Source organism: Octodon degus, unplaced genomic scaffold (assembly GCF_000260255.1).
Source record: "Octodon degus isolate 3935 unplaced genomic scaffold, OctDeg1.0 scaffold00130, whole genome shotgun sequence".
NCBI lineage: Eukaryota > Metazoa > Chordata > Mammalia > Rodentia > Octodontidae > Octodon > Octodon degus.
Genome location: NW_004524706.1, coordinates 5508526 through 5529295, shown reverse-complemented (window position 1 = coordinate 5529295; position 20770 = coordinate 5508526). Strand labels below are relative to the sequence as shown.

General features: G+C 52.9%; 1 protein-coding gene across 1 annotated transcript in view; it reads left to right on the top strand.

Annotated features, from left to right (window-relative positions):
* Epha10 (EPH receptor A10) overlaps window positions 1-17406 on the top strand; it is a 38270-nt gene extending 20864 nt beyond the window's left edge. The window contains exons 6-18 of the mRNA XM_004641037.2: window positions 3036-3169; window positions 6052-6223; window positions 8491-8599; window positions 11136-11197; window positions 11326-11451; window positions 12336-12521; window positions 12950-13011; window positions 13189-13392; window positions 13662-13811; window positions 14070-14263; window positions 14743-14898; window positions 15046-15154; window positions 17359-17406. Of these exons, the coding sequence (XP_004641094.2) occupies window positions 3036-3169; window positions 6052-6223; window positions 8491-8599; window positions 11136-11197; window positions 11326-11451; window positions 12336-12521; window positions 12950-13011; window positions 13189-13392; window positions 13662-13811; window positions 14070-14263; window positions 14743-14898; window positions 15046-15154; window positions 17359-17367 (1673 nt within the window). The 3' untranslated portion in view covers window positions 17368-17406. The remainder of the gene's footprint in view (window positions 1-3035; window positions 3170-6051; window positions 6224-8490; window positions 8600-11135; window positions 11198-11325; window positions 11452-12335; window positions 12522-12949; window positions 13012-13188; window positions 13393-13661; window positions 13812-14069; window positions 14264-14742; window positions 14899-15045; window positions 15155-17358) is intronic.
* Window positions 17407-20770: the final 3364 nt, after the last annotated feature.

The following is a 20770-nucleotide window of genomic DNA, read 5'->3' as shown; positions in this document are numbered from 1 at the left end:
GTGCCTGACCTTTGAGCATTTTTTAATTGTTTCTTTCTTATTGAATTATAGAAAGGTTTCTTTTGTGTGTATGGTTTGGATATTTAGATACAAGGTTAGCAAATATTGTCTCCTGTTCTGTAGGTCATGCTTTCACCTCTTTTTTTATTTATTTATTTTTTTTTAGTATTTTTTTAAATTTCTATTTGTGTGTGTGTGTGTGTGTGTGTGTGTGTGGCTCAGCCCACCAAGGGGCGGGGCTGGCTGACATGTGGTGCTGGGGGATTGAACTGTGGTCCTTGTGCTCTGCCAAGCTTGTTCTAAGTAGGTGCTTTAGACCACTGAGCCATCTCACCAGCCCCTCACTTCTTTATTTTTACCTTTGCTGTGCATAAGCTTTGTAGTTTGTAGTCTCATTCATCCATCTTTGCTTTTATTGCCTATGTTTTTGGTGTTATATTTAAGAAAATATTGCCAAATCAAATCTCATAAAGCTTCCCCCATGTTGTCTTCTAGGAATTTTATAGTTGCAGGTCTTACATTCAGGTCTTTAATCCATCTTGAATCAATTTTTGTATGTGGCTTAAGGTGAAGTCCAACTTCATTCTCCTTGCATGTGGTATCTAGTTTTCCCAGCACTGCTTGATGAGGTGACTGTCCTTTTCCTCAGCCTTGGTACCCTTGAGGAAGGTCATTTGACCACACAATGAGGGATTATTTCTGGGCTTTCTCTTCTGTACCATTGGTTTATATGTCTGTATCATACTGTTTAGATTACTATAGTTTTATGATATGCTTTAAAGTCAGGAAGTGTGAAGCCTTCAGCTTTCTTTTTCTTTTTTATGAATTTAGGACAGGGCCTACAGGATGTACAGGGTCTTACTACATAGATCGGACTGCTGGTGATTCTCCTGTTTTCAGCCTCCCAAGTGCTGAAATTACAGGCATGCGCCCCCAGGCCCAGTCTCAGTCATCACTCAGAGCACCCCGGGGGTGGGGCCAGCACGGCGCTGGGTAGCAAACCCGGCATCGAACCCGACCACAGTGCTCTGCGAAGCAGGCGCTTTAGTCCGCTGAGCTATCTGGCCTGCCCCAGCTTTATTTTTCTTTCCCAAGATCTTGTGTTCATTCCTATTTCTTTGAGATTTCATAAGAATGTAGGCTTCTCTTCACATTTGTGTAAAAAGAAAGCTTCTTGGATTTTGCTAGGAATGATACTGAATCTGTGGATCTCTTTTTTGGTAGTAAGGACACTCTAACCTTATGAAATGTTCCACTCCCTGAGTACAGGGTGTCTTTCCATTCATCATATTTTCTCTAACTCTCTCCCTCTCTCTCCCCCTCCCTCCCTCCCTCCCTCCCTCCCTCTCCTTTCTGCAAAGCTTTATTCCAGAGGGACTCAGTCCTTGGCAGCTGCCTTCCTCATGGCAGCCAGCACGTTGCTCAGCTCCTCACGCTTCCTCTTGGCACAGGTGCGTCCCCGCCCTTCTCTTGATGAACCTGAGGGGCGCACTTGTCCTCGGAGACCTTGAGCAGCTCCACGGCGTGCTGCTTGCTCATAGGGCGCGAAGCTGCACACCTCCTGGATCATGTCCCGCACGAACTTGGTGTGTTTGGTGAGGCGTCCGCGACAGCGGCTGGGCCTGGGTTTGCTCATATTCTTAGTCACCTGTGGCCCTTGTTGAGGCCCATGGCGGAGGGCCATGGCTACTGTTTTTCAGTGGTTGCTGTGGCGGAAGGACCAGCGCCGCCTGTAATTTCTTTCAGTAATACTTTATAGTTTTTGGCTTGCAAGTCTTTTACTTCTCTGGTTACACTTGTTTCTAAGATTTTGTTCTTTTTGAGGGTATGGTAAATTAATTTTTCTTCCTTTCTCACTCCTGCCTTTTCTCCCTCCCTTCCTTTCTCCCTTCCTTCTTATTCTGGAGATTAAATCCAGGGCCTTGCTCTACCATTGAGATACACCCTCAGTTCATGTATATATTTGTTAATTTTTTTTTATGTATTTAGTATGGGGTCTACAGGTCTCACTACACAGATTGGACTCATAGTGATCTTCCTGTTTTCAGCCTCCCAAGCGCTGGGATTACAGGCACACACCACCATGCCCAGTCTCAATCGCTGTCTCAGCATGCCTCAGGGATGGGGATGGCATCAAACCCAGGTCCCTGTGCCTGCCTAAGCAGTATATTTGTTTAATATGCTTTTTAAAATTCTTGTAATACTAGGGATTAACCTAGGAACACTGTGACACTGAGATACATTCCCCATTCTTTTTATTTTGAGACAGGATCTTGCTAAATTGCCCAGGCTGGGCTTGAACTTGTGATCTTGCCTTAGCTGTCCTAGTAGCAGGGATGGTAGGCATGTGCCACTGTGACTAACTTATTTCCTTTAAAAATTATTCAATGTTAGTATATAAAATGCAAGTCATTGCTTTTTATATCCTGTAACTGCTGTATTTATCAGTTTTGAAAGTATCTGGTGGATATTTAGGATTTTCTACTTATAAGATCATGTCATCTAACAGCAGAGGTAATGTGCTTCTGCCTTTTATTTCCTTTTCTTGTCCAGTTGCTAGGTAGAGCTTCCAAGCTTATGATGAATAGTAGCAGCATTTGCACCCTCGCCTGTCCTGATCTTAGAGTCTTCAGTCTTCCCTACTGAGCATGATGGTTGCTGTGGCTTTCCATATGTGCTCTTCATTGTGCTGGGACAGAAGTCGCTTCTGTTTCTAGGTTGTTGAGTGCTTTGCCCCAACCTAGGTGGCTGGTCTCCCTGCCTCTGTGCTGACTTGTCTCTAAGCATAGACAATGTAGAAAGAATCTGGAGATTAGACCCAACTACCATGAGGGAAGCTGGGGTGTAGGGTAGACAAGGAGCGGGAGGGTCCCCCTAGGAGGCAATGAGGTGTTGAGGAGCTGCCCTCTCCGTGCCCTTTCTAGCCCCGCCCACAGCCCACTAGCCCCGCCTCCCAGGTCCCATCCTTCCCCCGCCCTCTCCAGCCCCCACTGCAGCGGGTGTTGGTGAAGAACCCGGCTGTACTTAACTTTCAGCACCCTGGGAGGAGGATGAGATCCGGAGGGACCGAGTGGAGCCCCAGAGCGTGTCCCTGTCATGGCGGGAGCCCATCGTGGCTGGAACCCCCGGGGCCAACGGCACAGAGTATGAGATCCGGTACTACGAGAAGGTGAGTAGCCAAGAGGCTTGCTACCCTTTCTCTGTCCTCCCAGCAAAAGGCCCTTACTTTCTTTCCAAACTTCCACCAGCCTCCCAGGCAGCCCCTTTTCCTGTCCCTCCGGAGGGCACCCAGGGCCCTGTACCCTTCTCTTTTCCAGGGACACCCACCCTCATCACCAGTCACATCTTCATGTCCACGCCTGGGCCCAGCGTTTCCGGTTGACAAACAGGTTAAAGGGCTGGTCCAGAGTTTGTGTGGCTTATTATACATACAATCTGCAGAACGCTTTTTTAAAAAAGAAAGAATAGAAATACATTGTTTCAATTTTTAAAAAAATGGCCAACCGTGGGCACACAGGGCAGGGTGGGGCGATGGGCTGGTGTTTATCAGACAGCTCTCCAGGGTGATGAATGCACCAGTTACATCTCACAGACACTATGGGTGTGCACAGAGCACATCACTTATAATTATAGTAAAATACAATACCTTATTATAAACTCCATAAGACTAATCTCATAGCTTTACATAAGATGCTTTTTTTTTTTTTCAAACCTTTCCTTTTCTTCTTTTTTTGTTTTTGAGACAGAACCTTGCTGTGTTTGCTAGACTCAAGCAATCTTCCTGTCTCACTGTCCTGAGTAGTAGATGGAACTACCAGCAAGTCACCAAGCCCGGCGTTATCTCCCCTTCTCTTCATTTTTAATCTATGGCTGTAGTTAAACCATGATTTTTACAAATGGAGTTACATCCCAGGCCACTCTCTTTTCCCCATAAATTGATTGTCTAAGCCTGAGATGTAATCTACCGTTAAACTGCTTCTCACCTTGGTGCAGACTAAATTCATTAAGGTGAAGGCTCTTCCCATGTCAGCACTACGCGTGTCAGAACTCAGCTCACTCCTCAGTGACGCGCGGGGCTGCTCTGCTGAATCAGTTAATAGCTTTTGAATATTGGAAGTCTCTTGAGAGCTGTGTGTGTGCGTGAGTGTGTGAGTGTGTGTGTGTGTGTGTGTGTGTGTGTGTGTGTTGTGTGGGGGGGTATCCAGGAGGAAGAGGGAGTTCCGCATCACTGCTGGGTGTGGGACCCGGGTGACCCACAGGATGGGTGCCACTAATTGCGATAAAGGGCAGCTGAGGAGGGGGAGCAGAGGGGTGTGAGGCTGAGCTTGGCTTTGCTCATGCAGCATTGCAGGGCCTGCAGTCTGACCCTCAACGTAGAGCCTGAGTTGGGGAGAGGGCAACTTGGTAGCTAACGACAGCAGGGCAGGGTGTGTGGGGGAAGTGGCCAGGACAGAGCTCTGAGGACCTCAGATGTTTAGGAGGCAGCTGGGTATGCAGCAGGTGCTAAGGATTCTGTGGAGGAAATTTGAAGATCAGATCACCCCCAAGAGTGGCAAAGCTGAGCCAGCTCGACGTTCACAGCCCCTTAATCAGAAATGTGAAGTCTAGGCAGGAAACCCTCAAAGAAGAAGGGCAAGGACAGCCCTTGATGGATGTGGTGGTACACGCCGGGAATTCTAGCACTTGTGAGGCTCACTCACAAGGATCATGAGTTTAAGGCTAGTCTGGACTACTTAGCATAGCCCTGTCTCAAAAATAAATAAATACCTAAGTAAATATTTTGAAAGAAGAGCACATATGAGGGGGCCTGCCCCGTAGCTCAGTTCTTTAAGTGGCTGCTTCAACAAAGCAGTCACGCTCAGGTTGCTGTGGTTTGCTCTCCACAACTCAGGCCAGCCAAACCTGACCTGAAGGCATTTGGAGAAAAAAAAAAATCCTTCTGCCTTTTTTGGGGGCTGGGGAGATAGCTCAGTAGAATAAGCGCTTGCCTGACAAGCATGAGGGCCTGAGTTCAATCCCCGGTCCCCCCTTCCCCGCAAAAAAAGAAGAGCACATATGAAAGTGGAGCACTGCTAGGCCACTAGGTCTAGACAGGTGTGAGGGGCTGTCCTCAGGAGCTGCCATTCTTTCACCTCTACTTCTCTCTGCCCACCGCCCCAACTTCTGCTGAGGGGCTTGCTGCAGCCCTGGCCCCGTCCTTCTCCCTGGGTGACAACCCATCTCCTAGGTCCCACAGCCTTTGCCTCTCTGTTTTCCAAGGGGGTGTTTGAATGGTAGAAGGGAGAATATGATTGGCCTGACTTGTCCCCCAGGTTGGGAATGCCTTGGCCAAAGAATTGGGACCACATTTCATCAGAGAAAAGGGGGCCTTCTCGTGCCTCCAAGTGAGGTGTGGGTAGAGACAGAATGATGGGAAGCGCTAGGACAGGCCCCATCAGATGTGCTAGAGAGCAAAGAGCAGGCCTCCAGGGATTCAGGTGTCACCTGACCTCTCCTGGTTAGGAACCTCACGCATAAAGGAGAGAGACCTGCTGATTCCTGTGGGGCTGCTAGGAGCATGGCACTTATCAGTAACAGCCTTTGCTTCCTCCAGCTGGGGCCAGTCTTTACTAGCTGAGCCCAGTTTTCTTGTCTGTGAAATAAAAACAAAACAAATATCATAACACTTCTTGTTCTGTGCCTTGCAGGACAGTTTTGAAAATCAGTTGAGAAGGGGAAGCAAACCCTGTGAGATCAGGCCAATGCCTGGGCTGCGCCCCGCTTATTCACCCTTGCACTACCAGGCCATGACAGCCGTCATCCTGTCATTCCTAAGGAGGTGCTGCGGCTTCCCTAATGTTTCTCTTAGGCAGAGTGGGGCTCTTCTCAGCCATACAAACCCTGATTGTGGTGGAGAGATGCTGGGGATCCCTTGGCAGAAAACTCTGCAGTGTCCCAGATGATCAGAGTTGGCTCCCGCACCTCACCTATGTTGGTCCAAGGCTACTTCTCCCACCTCCCCAAAAGAGTGTCAAGCACTGGGTCTGGGCCTTACTTCTCTGTCTTCTGCAGGGTCAAAGTGAGCAAACTTACTCCATGGTGAAGACAGGGACACCTGCAGTTACTGTCACCAACCTGAAGCCAGCTACCCGCTACGTCTTCCAGATCCGGGCCGCTTCACTGGGGCCCTCCTGGGAGTCCCAGAGCTTCAACCCCAGCATTGAAGTGCAGACCCCAGGGGAGGGTAAGTAGTGTATGCAGGATGAGTCAGGGCTGGGCTTAGAGGGCCTGGCGCAGAGGTAGGCAGGAGACATGGAGAAGGTGAAGGTTAGGCGTGTGACCGCCAGAGCCTGCAAAGCAGCAGAATTGCTGCCTAATTCATTAAGAAACTTGGGACCCACCAATAGGAACTCAGTGGGGTACCTGTGTTGGAGCAGCTCACAAGAAAAGAGTTTGGGGCCAGCAATACACCTATCTTAGCTGGTGCTGGCCTCCTCGGAGAGGGGACCCTGTGCTCTGTGGTAACATCCTGTACACTCCTGGGATCCAGCTTCTCTCTTGGAAAGGGTTTCCAGCCTCACAGTCACCTCTTGCTCTGACAGGTAGATCTGTTCTTGCTCTCTGCCATGATGTAGGCCACTGAGGGGCACTGTCCCTTTCCCCTCCAGGCTTAACGTGTGACACATATGGCACTGAGGGTTAGGGGTGTGAAGGGGGGGCACAGCAACCAACAAAACAGAACAAGCACTGTACACTTTAAGTGGGTCAATTGACTGGTATGGGAATTTCACCTCAATAAGGTTCCTGTGAAAACAAAAAACAAAAGCTGAACATTAGATACCCTGGTCTTAAAATATCCCTGGCTTCCCCATGATACTGGCTTTCCTGCTGCCCTCTGCACACCTCCCTGCTGCCTCTTCTCCCCCACCCACCCCAAATTCCCTTTCAAGGCCTGCCAGGCAAGGAGTTTAGCTCCCTTTTGTTGTTCTGCCTGCTGCTAACCCAGCCCTCAGGATCTCACCTCTATCTACCCTGAGCAGCTCATGAAAGTATTTTCCTGAACAAAGGCAGTTCCCCCTAAGAGGCATTCTGGCACCAGCTGTCAAGATAATAATTCTTTCCAACCTGGTACATGACTCTAATCCAAGATAGGAAGAGTTCCAAGCCCAAAGGGAGGAGAAGATAAAGTGTGGAGTGAGTCTGAGTCTGGGGAGGACGGCAGCACTTCTTGCTCAAAGGCCTGGTGTGCCAGGCCTCAGCCAGGTGCTGAGAAGAGCAGATTAGAGCTGTGGCTAGAGGCTGGAGAACATTTGAGCCAGTGGCCCCGGTCCGGGAAGGCCCTGGAGGAGGCGTGGGCAGAGAGCCACGTGAACAAAAGCCCATGGGTTGGGCTGGAGTGAGTGTGGCCAGTGGGGACTGGAGCCGTACAGAAGGACTGAAGATTGCCATCCATCCCATGTCTACCTCCATTGCTGTGACCCTGGACATGAGGGGTCTGGTTCACCTTCTCTGTGGGCAGTTTTTCCAATAAGCTCTGACCCCCCCAAGTCAGAATTTTGTTCTTAGACAGGATCTCTCTGTGTAGTCCAGCCTGGCCTTGAACTTCCTGTGTAGCCCACAGTGGCCTCAAACTTGGAATCGTTCCGCCTTAGTTTCCTGAGTACTGGGGTTACAGGAGAGGAACGATATCAGGATCTCCTGAGGGGTTGTGCATCACTGCCATGTTAGCTTTTTATGGTTGGGTAACAAATCTACCGCAGTCCAGTGGCTAAGAGTAACAGGACTGGGTTGTTCCATGGTTTCTGAGCATCAGGAACTTGAGTGCCACTTAGCCAGTGGCCTTGGCTCAGGGTCTCCCTCCCAGGCCGCAGCCAGGTGTCCTCTGGGCTGCTGTCGCCTCAGGGCTGACTCAGGATCTCTCTGTTGCGGCCTGTGTGTGTGTGCCTTTTGCGCCCCTCAGTAAGGCTGCTCTGTGCTGTGCTAGACTATTCCAGAGACAGCAAGTGAGAAGCAGACGGAAGGCACCCAAGATGGAAGCCAAAGGCTGTTGTCACCTGACAGTAAAAATGGCTTTCTGTCACATTTTCCATACTCTGTTCATTAGAGGTTAGTCACCAGATCTAGCCTGTGCTCGAGGCAATGAAGACCAGGAGGTTCTCATCCTGACAGCCACACAGAGCCTGCCTGGCACATTTGTCTCTCAGTTTCTGTTTTTGTGCCCCATGAGTATCTGATTTCCGATACTCCTTGTCATCGCCACTCACCTTCTGCCTCCAGCCAGACCTGGGGTTCTGCTCCTTCCTCAGAGCTGGGGTGTAGTGGAGACGTCCTGCCTGGCACTCCAGGTGTCACTCTGGACAGTGCTGCCTTGGTCCCCCTGCTGCAGGCAGGCAGTGCCGAAGTGCAGAGGCTCCAAGGGAATCTTCCTGTGAGGTGGGGACGGGAGTTTGTGCTGGGGCCTCCCCAGGAAGCAGCTCTCGGCCTGCTTCAACCTTTTGGTTTTCCTCCCAGCCACTCCAGGGTCGAGAGACCAGAGCCCCGCAGTTATGGTCACTGTGGTGACCATCTCGGCCCTCCTCGTCCTGGGTTCTGTGATGAGTGTCCTGGCCATTTGGAGGAGGTAAGTGGCTAGTCCTAGGCTGAGTGCCCCTGGCGAGTGTGTTCCCCTGTGCACAATAACACATGCTCCTACTCACCTGTGTCTGCATCTGCATTGGCTTTGCAGTTGTGTGGATTTGTACACACACAGGCCCTGCTGCGTAAGAGACAGCTGCTACCAGCGCAGCCCCTCCCCCACACGCTGCTCCTGCGGCAGCCGCCACAGCAAGCTCAGCCGCTCTGGGATGAAGGGGATTTAGCTCCTTAACTCATTAAATGTCAGAAGGCATCACTGAGGATGGAGCCAAGCTCTAGCTGCTCCAGTGTGATTAGGATTCTCCTGAGATGTTCAGAGGCTCCACCCCTGCCCCCAAGGGATTTGGAAACCACTGAACACAGGCAAAAAGAAACGAAAAAAATTGTGTGTGTGTGTGTGTGTGTGTGTGTGTGTGTGTGTGTGGTGTGGAGAAGACAGGGTGGGGACCCCATCAGCCAAAACCCTCCACCCACAGCAGAAGGAAGCTTGCAGGAGAGCTGGGAGAAGGGGTGGCGTGGGGAGAGGTAGAGCTGGAGTCTAGAAGAGAAATTCTGGTCTTTTCACATGCAGCATGAGTCTCACCTCTGCTTCTCCCCAGGGCCGCACTCTGCTATTTGCAGATGTGCCCGGTGGTCGCAGGCTGGGGCGAAGGTCAGCAAACTGGAGAATGTGGGAAGTCTGTATGTAGTGGGGGGGGCAGGCTGGCCAGAAGCCATATCTCAGTCTGCACAGCCACCTGGGGCCACCTCTGGGCTGCAGGAGTAGGTGCCTTTGCCTCGGCACTGGCTGTTTCCATGGTCTTAACTGAGGTTCTGACAGTGACTGAAGGCTGAGTCAGGCAGGCGGGCCAAGAGCAAGGAGTGCTGTGCTCCTAGAGCTACCAGGCCCATCGGCCTGCGCCAGGCCTGTTGGAAAGCAGGAATGAGCAGCTGCCTTGAGCAGCTGTCCTGGCTTTGAGTGGCGGGACTCCTGGAGGCAGGGGGAAGGGAAGAGACAAGGGCACTGCAGCCCAAGAGAAGATCCCAGCAGGGCTGAGGAGCAGGCGCCCGAGCAGTTAGAGAGCCAACAGCAGCGCACAGGCCACTGCCACCACACTGCCCTGCTGTGGGGAGAAGTGCCAGGCTGAGGGGTCGGGACGTTGGCTCCCCCACGTGCATCCCAGCCCTCCTCGTGCCCCTCTGTATGGCCCTCAGTGCGTGCTCTGTGCTGTAGTCCCTGCACCTCTACTCCTTGCCTCTGTACTCTGTCCTGGCTCACTCACTTCTCAATAGCGGGTGGCATCCTGAGCTCTTAGTTATCATCGCTGCATGGTCTGCTTTGCTTTGCTACTGTTTTTTTTTTTTTTTTTTTTTTGAGAGGGTCTCACTGCATAGTGAGTTAGGATAATCAAATGGATCTGTGTTGTGCATTATATAGTTCATGCCACCACAGAAGATCAATACTCTGTATCATCAGGAGACCCTGGCAACTTTAGGCTTCATCAGATGGCTAAATGTACACTTAAAAAAATATTTATTGGTTTATTTATTTGGTACAGGACTACACAGCGCTGGCTGGCAGTGATCCTCCTGCTTTCAGCCTCCCCAGTGCTGGGATTACAGGTGTGTGCCACCACGCCTGGTCTTGTGGGCAGCTCAGCCCACCTGGGGATGGGGCCAGCACGGTGTGTGGCACAGGGGATTGAACACCAGTTCCTGCGCTTGCCTAAGCAGGCAAGTCGTAGGCTCAGCTTAGTCTGCCAAGTAATCTCTGTGCACTTTTTGTTTCCCTGTCTTAGTGACGGGTTCTCAGTGAGCTCTGGAGCACCTCCTCTGTCTTCCTTTCTCCCGTCCAGCCCCCCTCTTTCCTGTTCCTGGCATGGTCATCCCACAGCCTGAGCCACTATCGGCCTCCTGCAGAGACCTCTGCACTCAGCAGCTGGGATGATCTTTCTAAAATGCAAATTGAAGCACAGCGTTCCCCTGCTCCAGGTCCCCAGGCAGGGCCTCTGCTCCCAGAATAAAGGGTTGAGTCTTTATCTGGCCCAGCAAGATCCTGCCTGGGGGCAACAAATGCTTGCCTCTGGCTCTGTTGATTGTGACTCAGGCCTTTGGTCCTTGACTGCCTCTTGTCTCAAGATTTCTGTGCTGAGCCTAGTGGGTCAGGTGCTCTGCTGTGGTCTGCAGTCAGGCCTCCTCCTTTGCACCTGTGGACAGGACCTGCCTGTGTCCCCTCTTTCCCAGCAATGTAGGGCTGTAAATTAGGGGTGTGGGTTTGGGAACCTCTGTAGTCACAAGTGTTGTGAAAACACTGGTATGGGGCTAGGCTGGGATGGTGCTGTGGGGAAGAGGTTGCCAAACCATGAAGGGGATGGCCAGTAAAAACACAAAGCAAGAGCAGGAGCGATGGAGTCTTTAAACCAGCAGGACAAGATACTCCTTCCTGGGGTGAAGGCCTTGTGTCTCCGGATGCAGAAGTGCTGTCCTGGGTGCTGAAGTGGGAGGCTGGGGTGGCCTGGTGAAGGGGTTCTCTGCACCCACAGGCCCTGCAGCTATGGCAAAGGAGGTAGTGATGCCCATGAAGAAGAGGAGCTGTATTTCCACTGTGAGTTGTCGGGTCACTTGGAGGGTGGGCTTCACCCACCTCTGCTCAGGGTGCTTTCACAAGCCCCTCCTGTTCCAGCAGTAAGGTCCCTTTCCTCAGGCTCTGGCTTTTTTACTCTGTGTTTCCAGTCAAAGTCCCAACACGTCGCACTTTCCTGGAACCCCAGAGCTGTGGGGACCCGCTGCAGGCTGTGCACCTGTTTGCCAAGGAGCTCGATGCAAAAAGCATCATGCTGGAGAGGAGCCTGGGAGCAGGTGAGCTGGGCACCAGGGAAGCCCCTCCCATAGGCCACACCCTCCTAAGCCACACCCACCTGGTTCCACCCACCCAGATTCTCTACCCACCACCCCTCTCATCAGTCAGCCTCCTCTAAAATCTTAGCCCCAGTGGAGTTTGGGGGTCCTCTCCACATTGAGCATGCTTTCCATGCCCACCAGAGGGATGTGTGACTCTACCCCCACCGGGCCCTAGAGTCAGTCTAAGACCTCTCCATCCAGTCCCACTCAGGGTCAGCCACTGCAATCTGCTGCAGGCTCTGTGTAGGGCCTGGCCTTCAAGAGGCAGTAGGAGGGGCTTTTATAAGCAGAGTTCTGGTTGTGGTGCTGCCACCAGTGAGCTGCATCACAGGGCATGCTCTGCTTCCTAGAGCCTTGGTTTCTCATTTGTAAGATGGGCATGACCCCTGCCTCCTGCAGGTGATGTGGTGAGTCTGCTTGCTCAGGTCAGCGTCCTCCTGCCTTTGTACCTGGCCACAAGCCCTCTGCCCACCTGCCCTTGTGTTCAGAGAAGCCTAACACTTTCCCCAGAAAACTGACACTCTCCTGAAACTGTCACCAGACCTGCTGCACAAAAGGCAGAACAGATGTCCTCGTCCCCTGTCCTGGCTCATGCTGGCTTCATGGCCTGTGAGAGGCTGGCGGTGCAGTCATGTTCAAAGCTTAACAGGGAAGGAAACAGAGGCCCAGGGGGAAGAGGTGAAGCCCAAGGTCATAGTGTGGGTACTCAGGTTACCAGGATGGGAACTCTGGAGTTCCACACCCCAGGCCAGAGTCATTCTCTCCTCACTTCATGCTGCCCTGCTGGACACTGGGGGTGGGGGTGGCCTTCAGGGGACCAACTGAGGTGTTGCTCCCCACAGGGCGGTTTGGGGACCTGTGCTGCGGCTGCTTGCAGCTACCTGGCCGCCAGGAGCTGCCTGTGGCAGTGCACACGCTGAGAGATGGCTGCTCAGACTCGCAAAGGCTCAGCTTCCTGGCCGAGGCCCTCACCCTGGGCCAGTTTGACCACAGCCACATTGTGCGCCTGGAGGGGGTTGTCACCAGAGGTAGGCCTGCCTGATTCTCCACTTCTTGCTGTGAATGTAGTAAAGGACAGATGTCAGCTATCAGGAGGGGGCTCCAGGAGTCAAGGAGGAAAGAGTCTAGACAGGTGTTAGTTTGCTATCACTCTGGGAGACCCCAGGTCACTCACTTGGAATGACCTTCTGACCTGTAGTGTGGCCAGGGAGAGTATGAAACTCTTACCCCTTGGGTGATCTTAGCTAACTTGTAGTTCCTGATGTTGGCCTCTGTTCCCCTATAGATACCTCTTTTGCCATTGCACCTGGGGGATGCTGGGTTGAGGAGAGGAGTAGCAAGATGAGGGAGCTTGACTTTGGTTCTGGCCATGTTAGCAAAGATGGGGCTTCATGGGAGGAGCATGTGTGCGCAGAGTAGCCAGGCAACTTAGCGTGTGTGTCCCCATCTGGCACAGGAAGCCCCTTGATGATTGTTACTGAGTACATGGGCCATGGGGCCCTGGACAGCTTCCTCAGGGTGAGTGGCCTGGGCCCTGGGGGGACGGATGACCAGTTTATTCTTGGTCCTTCACTTTCTCCTTGGTGGGCGTGGAATCGGAATTGGCATCATTCCCCCCAGTCAGGCTGACCTAGGGGTCCCAGTGAGGGCACCAGGAGATCTGAGCACAGAACCCCGGCCTCCCCTCATCTGCAGCGTCATGAGGGGCAGCTGGTGGCTGAGCAGCTGATGGGGCTCCTGCCTGGACTGGCATCAGCCATGAAGTACCTGTCGGAGATGGGCTATGTCCACCGGGGCCTCGCCGCCCGCCGTGTGCTGGTCAGCAGTGGCCTCCTCTGTAAGCTGTCTGGTTTTGGGCGGGGCCCCCGCGACCGAGCAGAGGCTGTCTATACCACCATGGTGAGAGGTCATTTCCCCAGGACTCTCTGTCTCCCCCAAGCCCCTTCCCTGCTGTCAGGGTCTCTCCCTCCCCTGCCCTTGAGCCCAGTTTGTCCTGAGTTAATGCCACTGTGGGCTCCATCCCATGGTCAGCTGGAATGCCTTCCCCAAGGGTAAAGCTGGGTGTTGGGGGGCTGCCTGTGAGAATGACAGGTGGGGCTGGATGTGGGGTGGAGAAGCCTGGCTGTGACTCAGTTTCTTCCTATCCTGACCTGCCTGCCCACCTACAGAGTGGCCGGAGCCCGGCGCTCTGGGCTGCCCCTGAGACACTTCAGTTTGGCCACTTCAGCTCTGCCAGTGATGTGTGGAGCTTTGGTGTGGTCATGTGGGAGGTGATGGCCTTCGGTGAGCGGCCCTACTGGGACATGTCTGGCCAAGATGTGAGTGACTCGTAGCTCCAACTCCTTGACTTCTTCCTTTGACCCTTCACTTCCTAGCTCCAGGTCCCTTTTCTCTATCTCCTTCCTTCCCATTCTGCCTCGCCACTACCTGAGTCCTTGTTGGAATGGGGTGTGCATGTGTACATGCCTGTGCATGTGCCTATGCGTGCGTGCGTGCGTGCGTGCGTGTGTGTGTGTGTGTGTGTGTGTGTCGGGGGGACCTGAAATCCCCTGTCCACCCCCATCGCCATGGCCCAGGTGATCAAGGCTGTGGAAGATGGCTTCCGGCTGCCGCCCCCTAGGAACTGCTCCTCCGCCCTGCACCGACTGATGCTTGACTGCTGGCAGAAAGACCCGGCTGAGCGGCCCAGGTTCTCCCAGATCCACAGCATCCTGAGCAAGATGGTGCAGGATCCAGAACCCTCGAAGTGTGCCACAAGCACCTGTCCCAGGTACCTTCCTATTGATGCCCATCTGGACGAGGTTCTGCCGACCTCACATGAATGGCTTCCCCAGGGTCCCAGACACAGCACCCCAGCTGTCTGGGTAGCACCCCTCGGCAGCCACCCTGGACAGCTGCATCACTCCCACCTGTCTCAGGTACATCTCATCTCACGTCACTCATCCTGGATTTTGCCCCACATATCCCCACACAATGACCACTGACTGAATGAATATATTTACAATGCATCCCTCAGTATAGTTCTAATAATTAAAATAAGTGAATTTAACCTCATTGTGTCACATATATATCACCTGCCTTACCTGCACCCTAGCAGCTTTCTACCTGCTGGAGTACCCTGAGTCTTGCCTCTTCTGGGCTACAGGCCTGTGCCTGGGGCTTGGCTGCCCTCCCTTTCCCATCTTTCCTGGGGGAGCAGCTGGGTCTGGGCACTAGATCTGTCAGCTGACCACTGCTCCTCCTCCCCAGGCCTCCCACCCCCCTGGCGGACCGTGCCTTCTCCACCTTCCCCTCCTTTGGCTCCGTGGGGGCCTGGCTGGAGGCCCTGGACCTGTGCCGCTACAAGGACAGCTTTGCAGCAGCTGGCTATGGGACCTTGGAGGCTGTGGCTGAGATGACCTCCCAGTGAGTCTGAGCAGCCAAGGCAGGGACACTGCCCCTGCCTAGGTGGGAAGCCCTTGTTGGTCCTGCCCCACCCAGAGAAGGGAGAGGGTGATGTGGGAGGAGCTAAAGAGCGGTTGACCCGCTGCATCTGAGCAGCCCTTGTTCCAGGGACTTGGTGAGCCTGGGCATCTCTTCAGCGGAGCACCGAGAGGCCCTCCTGAGTGGGATCAGCGCCCTGCAGGCCCGAGTGCTGCAGCTGCAGGGCCAGGGGGTGCAGGTGTGAGTGTCCCTGTCTTCCAAGGCAGACCCAATGGGAACCTCAGCCCTGCCCAAGCAAGGACCCTGGCAAGCTTCACCCCCCCCAGGTGGGAGTGAGCACTTCTTTCCTTGGAGCCCAGAGCTGGCTTGGGGTCACAGTGTTCCCCATTTCACTGCCTGCTTCTCCCATTTTCCCCTCGGACCTAGTGCCCCTGAAAAAGAGGTTCAGAGCTACAGGAGGAAATTGAGGGTCCTGGGGCCAGAGCTGGAGCATAGATGGGGAGTCAATAGATTTTGCTTGCCCTGCTGGTTCATGCCCCTTCTGTCTTCCACACCCATTGGGGGTTGGGGCCTTCCCAGTGGGTATCCCCTTTTCCTACAGACTTGTCATCCAGCCAGACAACATGGGCCTCCTGAGAGTCGGTGACCACAGTTGCTGGGTATCTTGGCCACGTGTGGCTGTGCCAGGGGCCAGGCTCCTTATCGCCTGTTCTCCAACTGGTTGAGGTGTGTCTGGACACCATCCTGAGGCCCAGGGAGGCAAAAGTGGTGCTGAGCTTGGAGGTTGGGCCCCAAGGCCCAAGGCTCAGGAGCTGACTGTGTCCTCCCCTTGGCCTGGCAGTGCAGGATGAGTGGAAGGGTCCTGGCTGGGCCGAGTGGTCCTGGTGCTCCCCTGAGGCCCCACATGGCTCCCTGTTTGCATTCACTTTATGAACTCACTTGGCAGAGCATGAGGGGACATGTTCTCTCCATGGAGCTCTGCGAGTCTTGCTCTCCCACCTGGGCAGAGGTGGAGAGGACACTCAGAAACAGCATTGTGCAATGGGGAACTCAGAGCCTGTGAGACTGAGGGCCAGAAGAGGGGTTGGAACCTGATCTAGGGTCTAGAGGAGGTCCTTGGCCTTGCCCTCTGGCAGCAGCTATCTTCTGTGGGGCAGCCCAGAGGACACTGTAGAGGTGACCCTCTCCTGCCAGCTCAGTCCCTGGACCCCACCTCTGGAGCACCTCCTCCCTCTGGCTTCTGTGAAGCCCTGGGGATGGTGGGGGTGGTTGTTATTGAGCTGATTCCAGAAGCCCTTATGCAGAGGGGCCCGCAGCAGTGGTGATGGTGTGGCCATGGCCCAGAGGTGGTCAGGGCTGAGTTTGTTCATGTCACCCATGACAGATGCCTACTCTGGTTTGGCTGTGGGGGTGCGGTCTGTGACGGGTGACCTGGAAGGAAGAGAGGTTTGCAGGAGAGGTGAAGGAGACAGAGCCTGACACTGGGGGCTCAGACTGGTGGGAACTTGAGCTCAGGTGCAAGAAGTAATCAAACTGCATTACTGACCAGGGCCCCTGGAGCCCTTGGGGTCAGCAAGAGGGTAGGCTGGAGGGCCTGATGGAGATGCTCTTGAAATGTGTATATTGAGGGGTGTCAAGAAAAGCATCTTAGCTGAAGCTGAAGCCCACAGAGGCTTAGGAAGAGAGATCTCTTTCCTTGGGGTGGTAGAGATCGCTGCAGGCCAAAGGACCAGGCTTAGGACAAGAGGAGTGTAAGCAAGGACTCGCTGAGGAGCCATAGGGCTGAAAGGCATAGTGCAGCTCTGGGGAGGGCCTGTGATGGAGGACAGTGACTCTCAGCAGTGCCTTTGGCCTCACTCTGCCAGTAACAGCTCTTCCCCCCTTGGAGCCCCCACACCCACTCCAGGCTATGCCTCCTCTGAACTGCGTCAGCTCGGGGTAGTTGGGCAGACTAAATACTGCTTCCACCTTTGATAGGGTTGGTGGTCCCCTGCCAGGCACACCCATCTCTCCCTTCGCTGCCCCTCCAGGGAACCCTGGGGACCAGCGTCCTGTCTTAGGTGGACAGCAGCTCACCCCCTCACTGGCCACTTCATTCTCTTAAGGTCACAGTGCTCCCTTCCCCAGCTGCTCTGTGGAGGGATCCTGGCTGTGCTGGAGGACTTCGGTGTCCAGGGTAGATCTCCCCTCCCCTGAGGAGTGAGGTCCAGAGTTGCTATGTGTCCCAGGCCTTAGCCCTGTGCAGGCGCTGGCCTGATGCAGGGTGGCAGGCCTTGGGAGCCCTTTAAAGATCTATTTTTATATGGAACTTGTTGACTGGACAGAAGGAGGTGGCCTGCAACCCCCATTGCCCCTGTCTGGGCCCACCCAGGGAGGGAGGGGCCTTTTGGGGAGGTGACTAATTTTGGAGATGTTTTTATATTTATTGGGTTCTATATGCAGGACAAATAAAAACTTGTTCGTGATATTATGCTTGAGTGGCAGTTTCTTAACTTCCAAAAAGTTCGCGGGAGCATTTTCACTCCCTCGTGGGAAGGGATAACCAGTGTCCAAGGTCCCTTTGCATGGATGTGAGACAGACCCTACTGTTCATGATGTATGTCACAGGCTAGTGGGGACACATCTAGGGAGCATGATGTAATAGTGTGGTTAGGGTGTAGGGAACATCTTGGGTGTCCCGGGGCTATAGAAAATCATGTCACCCAGCTTCCAGAGCAGTAAACCAAGGATATCCCTAAGGAGACTGTAGCCTTTCTTGAGATGGGCCCTATAGAGGGCAGGGGCAGGAATTAGCTGGACGCATGCTCATGATGCTGGTGGGAGGTGCAGGCTCAGATGTCTAGGAGACAGCTGGATATCTGGGTCTGGAACTTGAAGCACAGGTACAGAACAGCGACAGAGCTTTGGGGTCTGAAGCCACAGTGGGGAGGTCACCTGAGTCAATGCATGGGGGAGGGGGAACCTGGGGTAACTCTGGCATTAGGAGCTAACTGGGTGGAGGGGGAACAGGAAGCAGAATGTGAGGAGCAGTGGGAGAGAACCAGAGGCCAGAAGAGGTTGCCACATTACAGCCCAAGAAAGTGTTATTGGGTGTGAAATAGAGAAACCAGGCAGCAGAGGGTGAACAGTGACTGGTAGCCTGGACAGCCAGGACTGGGTTCCTTTGGGTGGACCAGTGTCAGGAAGCCCTGGAAACTGAGTGGACTACCCAGCAGAACTGATTACCACACCACTGTGGAGGTCCAAGACTGTGGTATCAGCAGGGTCGTTTCCTTCTGCTGTCAGAAGTTGTGAAGGAGGATCTGCTCTGCATCTCTTGGCTAGCAGATGGTTGTCTCCTCCCTATGTCTCTGCATGGCCTTTTCCCTCTCTTAGTGTCTAGGTTACTCCTCTCTAGGGACAGCGGCTAGAGTGGACTGGTCCATATTTAGTTATTTATTTTTTGTCTTTTTGAGACAAAAGTATTGCCCTACACAATTCAGGCTGGCCTTGAGCTCACTTTGTAGCCCAGGCTGGTCTTGAACTCTCAATGATCATCCAGCTTCAGCCTCCTGTGTACTGGGATCATACTGGGATCACAGGCGTGCGCCACCACACCCAGCTACTGGACTGGCTCATATTGGAAGGGGTTGCAAAAACTACAAGTAAACTGGGGTGTGGTGCTTGGGGATCTCTTGAGGAATGTAGCCAAGGCTGCAGGAAAAGGAGACTAAGATGGTGACTAGAGTACAGTAAGGCATTAGGCCAGGAGGGCTGAAGCAGGCCCTGGTGCTGTGTGCATGTGGCATGCACATGTGGGCGTGTAGGATGTGCATGTGTGCAGTCCCAGTGAGACTTTGCACCCTTCTTGGCTAGCTAGTGCCTTTCTTCTCCCAGGCTAGCTTCTCTTGTTCTCAGGCTGTAGAAGACATCTCACTTATCTGTGTGGCCAGGCCACGGGAGGTGCCCAGTGCAGGGCTGGGGCAGTGCTGATCAATAACACCCTGTTCCTCCACTATTGTGCATGGAATCAACCGAGTTCTGCTCCACTGGCACAGCTGGAGATTAATATGCCAGCTCCTCAATAAGCCTAACTGGAGATTGTTGCTTACCGTGTTTCCTTGCACCTATGATGCACTGAGTATAAGGTACATGATTAGGAAAGAGATATTCTGACTGGTTAAACCAAGTCATGCCACCTTGTTGGCAGACGCACCCCATTTTTAAGGACATCCAGATGTGCAAAATGAGGTATGGGACACTGGTGACAGTATTCTCCCTCATTCTCCTGAACTAGACCCTCTAGTGCCAGGCTGGCCAGATGACACAGGCCTCCCTTGCCCACTTGGCTGCCACACGTGGAGGAAGACAGATGAAACTGAAGCACACTGGCCTCAAACTGAGGCGACCCTCCTCCCTCAGCCTGGGCTTCCAGGTGTGCACCACACCAGGCTAGAATTGAAATGGGTAGTGAATTCTTTGGGCAGTGAGCCTGCTGAGCTAGTTTAATGAGGTCTTTGTCCTCTGTGAGCCTTGTACTACATACCTGCTCCCGGCCAGCACTCGGGAGGGAAGCCCTCACTGCCTAATGAAGGAATGAGTCAAGTAAAAAGCATGATTGGTAACAGGGATGATTCTAGGCATTTTGGGAGCCTAAGGGAGGGTTCTGCTTCCTCCTGGGGGAGGAGGCCCCTAAGGGAAAACCCAGTGGTGAGTCCAGGGCATTTGCTAATGGGTAGCCGAGTTCTGGACTTTAGAAGAGAGCACTTCCACTCCTAACATCACACCCATGACAGTTTAGGAGGTGAGTGAAACTTGCCACATGGAACCATCTCCAACCTCTGTGTCCTTTTGCCATTTAAATGCAAGTGCCGGCCAGCATCCTAGTCTCGCTGTTTTCCTTAGGAATTGCCCACTGCTGTACTGTGTGGGGCCCTGAGGTCTTGGGGCAGCAGAGAAGTCAGAAACTGATTCCCTATGTGGATGCCTCATGCTATCGGCATCGTGGGGCTGACAACAGAGGGGCTTTGACCAAAGTTGCCTGTCAGTGTGTGCGTGCACACCAGAGAAACCAAAAATCCAGACTTGGCTCCCTGTGCTGCCTTCCCAGGTGGGGTCCCTTCTCCTGCTGCTGCCCTCATTCTGATGCATCAAGGTGGGGCTCGCTAGTATGACCTCTGCGGGCCATTTGAGGTGCACTCGGAGTTATTTAAATCAAAAGCCAGTCTTTGTATCTTGACTGTTTGGAGATATGTAGGTCTCTAATATTTTGTTCTCAATACCATATTCCTAGTTGTCCCAAGAACCATAAAAGTGGCTGAGGGCCGGGGAGACAGCTCAGCGACATGAGAGCCTGAACTGTGTAGTGAGACTCTGTCTCAAAGACAAAAAAACCCAAGAAAGTGTGAAATCTGAGTTACTTCATGAGGAAAATTGTCTCCACTGCAATCATTCAAAACTGAATAACTTCCTAAAGTTCTTTTTGTTGAGTGCTTTACACTGTATTTCAGATACACAATGGAAAAATTTATATGCTCTGAAACTTGTATTATAGGCCTAAAAATTTTAATGTAGATAAAAAAAAATTAAAGATTTTGAGAACCAAGTGTGATGGTACATACCTGCAATCCCAGCACTTAGGGGGGCTGAGGCAGGAGGACTGATTGTCTTGGATTTGGACCACATAGTAAGTTTAAGGACAACCTGAACTATATGCCAAGACTATCTCGAAACCAAACAAAGCAAAATGATAGCAACTTACCAAAAATTTAAAACAAGGGGCCGGGGAGATGGCTCAGTAGAATAAGCACTTGCCTGGCAAGTGCAAGGGCCTGAGTTCAATCCCCAGTTCCACCACACACACACACACACACAC